The 7,500-nt window shown below is 41.9% G+C and overlaps 1 protein-coding gene and 1 pseudogene across 1 annotated transcript in view; both read right to left on the bottom strand.

Moving 5' to 3' along the window:
- Positions 1-4,805: 4,805 nt before the first annotated feature.
- Positions 4,806-7,500, bottom strand: part of PIK3AP1 (phosphoinositide-3-kinase adaptor protein 1) — a 100,729-nt gene continuing 98,034 nt past the window's right edge. The window contains exon 17 of the mRNA XM_014532630.1: positions 4,806-6,274. Within this exon, the coding sequence (XP_014388116.1) occupies positions 6,217-6,274 (58 nt within the window). The 3' untranslated portion in view covers positions 4,806-6,216. The remainder of the gene's footprint in view (positions 6,275-7,500) is intronic.
- LOC102252472 lies at positions 6,698-7,245 on the bottom strand (annotated as a pseudogene).

Below are 7,500 nucleotides of genomic sequence, written 5' to 3'. Positions count from 1 at the left end.
ATCTTTGCTAAAGGACAGTCCTGTTAGCATTGCAGCTGCACAATCAGATCCTGATTTGTCTCCCCAGCTTTACATCCCACTGGTCTCCATGCTTTATTCCCCAAATACGCCACCTTCTTTCCTATCTCTGCTCCTTTGTGCTTGGTGTTCCTTTCACCTGGGATGCGAATAAATGGACAGCCGTTGGGTGGTCTCTTTCCAGGCCTGACTGAACTATCGCCTCTTCAGGGAAACCTTGCATCAGGAAGTTGAGCATCTCTTCTTCAGGATTCCAATAGCACTTGGCATGTTACATTATAATCACCATCTAGTCCCATTTCCTCTTCTATACCACATTCTGACCTTTTTTGAGGACAAATACTACCAATTGTTTTTCTTTATATCTGTCCCAACTGCAGGAATAGTGCTTGTCACATCACAGACATTCAGTAACTATTTCAAGAATGAATGAATGAAGGCAGTAGTAAGTGAAAGTCAAATAGCATGGCATGATTTAAAGAGCACTTTCTAGCTAGTCTAAGAGATATTACAAGGCAGTACATGATTAATTGCTGAATGAGTCATATATCAGTAATTGCTATAGAAATCAGAGGAGGTGTCTTAATACATCTTATACATCTTTGTATATCCCCCAGAGCACCTCACATGGTGACTTGCTCATGTTGAAAGTTCAGTAAATGCTCTGTGATTGAATAATCACTGCTTTGGAATCAAGTGATGATGGGCAATTGAAGAACAAGTAGTGTAAGTGCTGAATTAAGATGGATGAATAGTTTCTTGCTTAAACAGCCATCACCAGCCCCACATATTGAGTCAGTAAGCTTTTACTATGTGTGGGGAGCACTGGATTGGTAATTGCTTGGGGATGGGGAAGACACAAGAAAAGGTATATTCATTTGGGGAGTGCTGACTTAAAACCAGGAAACATTACATATACAACAGAGAACAGCATAACAGTGTACAAAAAAAATAACTGCACAAAATGTGACCAACTGTGCAAATGTCCCACAGACGAAAGAGCAATGGGCAAGGAGAGAAGAGGAAACCCTGTTTTGGTGGAGTATTTGGGAAAATATAATGGTGGGAAGAGCATGTAGAGCCATTAATTCAACAACTATTTATTGAGCACCTATTATGTGCCAGGAACTTTGGTAGGTACTAGAAAATATGATAAATGGCTTTAGGTGATAAACGTTTGATAGCAGATACGGAAAAAAGGAATAAAGTAACTGATTAGAGGAAAAGAGTGTGGCTTCAAAGATCCTTGGAATCTGATGACCTCAAGGCTCAGAAGCAGAACTCAGGAGCATTATCAAAATCAGGGCTGTTCTGTCACACTGGGGAGTGAAAAATACTGACACATCTTATTTCACCAGTTTCTTCATCTAGATTAATGACCTCATTCCCCTAATACCAATAAGTGGGGTGGCGGGGAATGCCATTGAACAGAACCACGCCCCTCACCCCAGCTGCACAGCCTCTTCTATGGTAGTTCTAATAAGACTCAATTGGTTGTAGAGTCTGTGATCAGTAAATGATCCAGAAAACTGCAATTTCAATCTTTTTTTAAGATTTTTTTTTATTGATTTTTACAGAGAGAAGGGAGAGAGGAGGGAAAGAAACATTGATGCAAGAGCGGCACATCCACTGGCTGCCTCCCACCAGAAATTGAGCCTACAACCAGGGCATGTACCCCAATTGACGGGGAATCAAACCAGCAACCCCTGGGTGCCCAGGACAATGCCCAAGCAACAGAGCCACACCAGCCAGGGTCACAATTTCAATTTTTTTAATATATTTTATTGATTTTTTACAGAGAGGAAGGGAAAGGGATAGAGAGTTAGAAACATCAATGAGAGAGAAACATTGATCAGCTGCCTCCTGCACACCTCCCATTGGGGATGTGCCCGCAACCAAGGTACATGCCCTTGACCGGAATCGAACCTGGGGCCCTTCAGTTCGCAGGCCGACACTCCATCCCCTGAGCCAAACTGGTCAGGGCATCAATTTTTTATTCTCGTTCTTAATAAATGATCATCCAAAGTCTTGGTCTACAAATGACAACATGTCTTCTGATTTCCACCCTCAGCTACCTTTTCTTGGAAATTCTATTCCTTCTTTCTTGCTAGTTATTCTGGGGTGAGCAGTCCTTCTATTGCTATTACCATCTTTCACCTCTACCTTTTCTGTTATAGCTGAAAGGTTCTAGGTACCAAAGAACTTTATCATTGGCCTGATTTCTTTTCTTTAGGAAGCAAACACTGAAAAACATTTGGTTCTTAGACTGAACAGCAACTAAGGCTGTTAATTTCTTTGTTCAGTTTCCATTTCACTGTTTCTCACGCATATAAAAAAGCTGATCTGGTACAACAATGACACAGGGCAAGAAATAGCAGCTGCCACATAGTAAGATCCCTTGCCAATTAGATGGTGACTCCAGTAAGGTGCCAGCCTGCTTCTTCAGGATGAGGGATTCCCCCACTCCTTGCCTTAGACTTGGACTTAGAGAGTTGAAGGGGCCTGGAGTTATGACTACACACAAAACTCTTCATAGATGATGAAGCAGACCAGGGTAGTCAAGTTATGTGACCTCCAGGTTTCCTGACTTCCAAGCCAATGTTCTCTCTCTACATCATGTGAACTCTTACTGCATGCAGAGCTAGCTAAAACAGGTATTGCATGGGTTAAATGGGCTTTGGCAGGCTAGCCTGGGAACCTACTATTTACTACAGTTTCTCTGAGAAAACGAATTCTGAGTTGTGCTTGAGAATTCAGAACATATTTTCAACCTCCTACTCTTCTTTTCACTACCCTGGTGAACACATTAGGAATGTGTTCATTCCTGGCCATTAGGAATGAATGAGGAAGGCCATGTTGTCTTCTTAATAACACACTTGGAAATAAACATAACACAATTTATTGATAAAACTGAAGCAAATGTTTATACAGGCAGATTCCTCAAATTTGAGGATTAATTGTTAGGATGAGTCTTTTAGAGTTATCCAAATTAGCCACTTGTCTTTCTTAGAAATAAATCTGTTACTAATGCTTCCCCAGCCAACCAGCTGCAAAAGCACACATTATTCTTTGAAAGAGGAGCACAGAAAACCAGCTTACTTCCTGGAAGGGGGGGAGGGGGAATGTGAAAATCCCAGCTATTGGGGTGATACAGGACAGGCCAGGACCTCTCCTTTTTAATAACAAAGCAAAATAAAGGGGTGGGGATAAGGGCGAAGCTTTTAGATTGACTTGGAAAAATACTCCTTGAGGTCATTTACATAGTATCACTTTGCCTAATTATGACAAAGCATTGGGGATTACTCACCTCATTAAATATGTCAGGTTCAATTATTTGATTGCAACAACCAACCTCCTGTTCATAGTATCTAAGTCTTCATACTTTGTTGCTTATATAGTTGGGTTATGTGCTCACAGGTTTTAATATAATATAAAGGAACAGTGCTCACCTAGAAACTGGAGGACAATGTACCTTGTACAGTTAGAGGCAAAGGCAATGGCAATGAATATGACTAATTATTTTACTTCCTATTGCACCAGCTTGTAAAATCTTGGGGAAGGATGGCGACAGCAGAGCTGCCTCCCAAAGCATCATACAGGAAACTTTTTCATAGTTTCTTTGGACACCTTGTTATAACATAGTTTGTGATCCTCATTTTATTAAAATCCATGGTTTTGTTACATAATGTATTCCGAAAAATATATATACAAAAGTTGGGTAGTGGAAGTTGAATAAATCTGTATTATAATGGGTGGTTCTTTATCTAGAAAATGACAATTTTTTTTTACCTCATCATCAGAGTTTCTTTGATAACACACAATAGCAGTGTTTCATCCAAACTTTTTCATTTTCTTCTTTTACTTTTACACATGACCAATCATTTTGGATGTTCAATGAACACCTATTGAGGGTTTAAGACTTGCCATTTTTGACTTGACACTCCTGATCACCTCCATCCATGTCTCAAGTATATCACATTAATGAGACCCAGGTTTCTCAATAGCACTTTCAATTTTATGTTTTCCACTTGTTTTCACATATGCAGTAAGACATTCCAGTATTGCACAAACAAGGATGTGCATATAAAGATGCTGACATCATGTTATTGATTTAAATGTTGGTCAATCAGAGAATGCACAAAAATATAAATCTGGCATCCAAAACGAGGATTAGAGGTATTGAATATTTTAAAAGTGTAGCTTTTATCAAAATCAAGTGTGGCAAATACGGAGACTGCCTATAAATAACAGGGAGGGCAACCATACCAACATGCTCATGTCTTGTTCTCCTTTTAGCTCACATTTCCCTCTTTCTCCCAAATCAGTGACAAGGAGAGTAAAGGGGCCATTGCAGAGTGGCTACTATGTGCCAGGCATAAGGTAGGTAATTTGCATAAACACACACACTGTCTTTCTCTTTTTCTTTTATCCTCACCCAAGGATATGGAGAGAGAGAGAGAGAGAGAGAGAGAGAGAGAGAGAGAGAGAAACATCAATGTGAGAAACATTGATCTGTTGCCTCCCTTACATGCCCCAAATGGGGATCGAACCCACTACCTATGTATGTGCCCTGACCTGGAACCGAACCTGCAACCTTTTGGTGTATGGGACGATGCCCCAACCAACTGAGCCACCCAGCCAGGTGCACAAACACTCTCTTGATGGTCATGGCCAATAGTGTATTTTATGTCAGAAAAAAACAACAACCAAGATCTCAAAAGCTATTAACTTCAATAGTCCTTGTTTGCTGGACTGAGGAATGAGATCAAAAAAGAACCCAATAAAACTGTACTAAATGATCTTTAATAGTGTGGCTTTTATACATCTGTGTGGACAGAGAATAATTTCCTGGAAAACCACAAGATTTCTGACATTTTTAAAAGAAATAGGTCCAATACTAATTTTATTATATGGTTAAATATCAAATTAAGGACCTGTGTTTTGAAGGTAGATTGATGTGGCAGGAACTCAAAATTAATGACATACTTTAGGCTTTATATTCTCTGCACAAACAGATTTCCCAAGCCCAGTGGTAATAATAGGTGTATAAGGAAATAACTATTTCTGCTTTAGGTTCTTCCTTCCCCTTCGGACCCCTTAGCAGAGAAAATGCCAAGGACCCCCCTCTCTCTTTATGGCCAGAACTAAGACCTATAAAGACGGCAGAGCAATAAATGCGGCCCCTGGCATCCCAAGCTTCTGGTCCCAACCACTAATAGATGTTTCTTGGCAGCATCACTTTTTTGAAAGCACTCTGAAGTGTTAATGCCCAAGTTTGGGGGAAAATACATGGTAGTTCCATACCTGGGAGATCATGGAAGAAAGAAACTTCTGGAGGACAAGCGTCAGTCACTGACTGAATTTCTACATCTGGGCACTTCTTGAGGGAGAGGGCTTGGCTATTTGGAGATGGAAAGTGTGGTCCCCTGGAATTGGCAGGCCCAGATTCTGAACTGCTTCTTCCTCTAGCCAACCAAACACTCTCAGCTCCAGACTTTGGTGGAACCTCAGCTTTGACTTCTAGATAAGGGGAGATGGCACTAAAGGCTTTTTCAGATTGTTGTCTGTGACCAGCCCTGGCATTTACACACCCTCCTGCATTTGATTGCAAACCCCCGCCTCCTGTTCACAGTCTCTCAGTCTTCATAATTTGTTATGTACATAGTTGGGTATCTGCTCACAGGTTTTAATACAAGATGAAGGAACAGTGCTGGCCTGTTCAACAGAAAAGTTGAAGAATCATTTAAAAATCAGGGTATGTCTTCTTACTTGAATACTCTAAGTACTAAATCATAACCACTTGTAGAAATTAGTCTGGACTAACAAATAAGTAAGGCCTAATACAAATGCATTTCAGTAAAATCACTTGTAATGTACATTTCTAACCAATCTTTCAGGCTTCCGACATGTCAAGTTAGAGGTAAGGATCCCAATTAAGTCTTCATCCTTTTGGCAAACAAGGGTATGGATCAATATACTTGGCAATGGTGACTAAAGTCCTTAGTTTTTCCCTCCTTCATGCCTTAATAATATCTTCTTTAAGGAAAGCCCAAACCAGCAGGGCTGCAACAATATCAGTAATGAGAGTGGGTCTCAAGGTCAGCAGTCATGCCATAAAACGTAACATGAAGACATCATTAGCAGGCTGGGAACTGCTCGTCTCAAAGTCCTGGAGTAGGCAGCTTCTAGGAGGTGGAATCAACGACCTCTGCGTGGAACGGGTGGAGGAGGATGGAAGATCTCCCTGGTTGGAGGCCTGAAATGAAAGATAAAGCAAAAGCATGACCTTGCAGACCAGGATGTGAACAGGCGTTCCCTATGTCAAACACTGCGAATGAGAAAGTATTTGTCTTTCCAAGTTGAAAATGCAACGTAACAGTTTGGTGATTACCAGAGGGGAAGGGGGCTGGGGAGAGGGAGAAAAGGGAAAGAGGGGATAAATGATGATGGAAGGAGACTTGACTTTGGGTGGTGAACACACACAATACAATATACAGATGATGTATTGTAGAATTGTCACCCCAATAAATTCAGTAAAAATAAAAAAGAAAATGCACCGTGATATTTATTGGAATCATTCTCATAAGGTACTATGCTATGTGTATAATTATAATAGATATTTTTATTTAAGAGGGAAGTCTTTAACCTTTGTAATTACTGCATAATAATTTTTTTTTTTAAATCCTGACACTCAATTTAAAGATGAATGCCCTCCCCTTCTACAGCATCCTGAGCCAGGGCAGCTTGTGGGTATGATCACTTCTTGGTCCAAAACTGCTTGTACCGCTCCAGGTCAAAGTTGTCAAGGAGCTCTGGCTGCTGCTCCTCCTTCCCTCGGAGCTGGGCCTCCCGTTTGCGGAACCGTGCCCGCCTCTCCTCTGGGGACAGGGCATCCAGGTCCACAGGCATCGCCAGCATTCGTCTGGGCTCCCGGTAGCGGATGTGAATGGTGGAGCCATCCTGCTTGACCAGGAGCATGGGGTAGAGGCGTGCATAGGCCTGTCTGTGCACACGAGTGAGCGAAGCTCTGCTGCTGTCAGCCCAACGCGAAGATATGTGCAGGCAGCGGACCACAGGGGCAGCCCCTATCACCACATGCTGCTGCAACAGGCCAAGCATGCTGCCCACAACTGCCATTCCTCCTGAGGGCCACTGTGGCATGTGGAGGCCCAAGACCAGTCACTGGCCCAGTGTGTGACCTGCGCCGCTCTCCCAGAGCCCCGAGCCAACCAATAAATGAACTTTTAAAAGCTAGACTATTTGAGGTTGATTCTGCTTGTATTTTTTTTATAGATATATTTTTATTGATTTTAGAGAGGAAGGGAGAGGGATACAGAGATAGAAACATCAATGATGAGAGAGAATCATTGATGGGCTGCCTCCTGCACGCCCCGTACTGGGATCGAGCCTGCAACCCAGGCATGTGCCCTTGGCCAGAATCGAACCTGGAACCCTTCAGTCTGCAGGCTGACACTCTATCCA

This window comes from Myotis brandtii, unplaced genomic scaffold (genome assembly GCF_000412655.1).
Source record: "Myotis brandtii unplaced genomic scaffold, ASM41265v1 scaffold902, whole genome shotgun sequence".
Lineage (NCBI taxonomy): Eukaryota > Metazoa > Chordata > Mammalia > Chiroptera > Vespertilionidae > Myotis > Myotis brandtii.
This window is presented reverse-complemented; position numbering and strand designations above follow the sequence as displayed.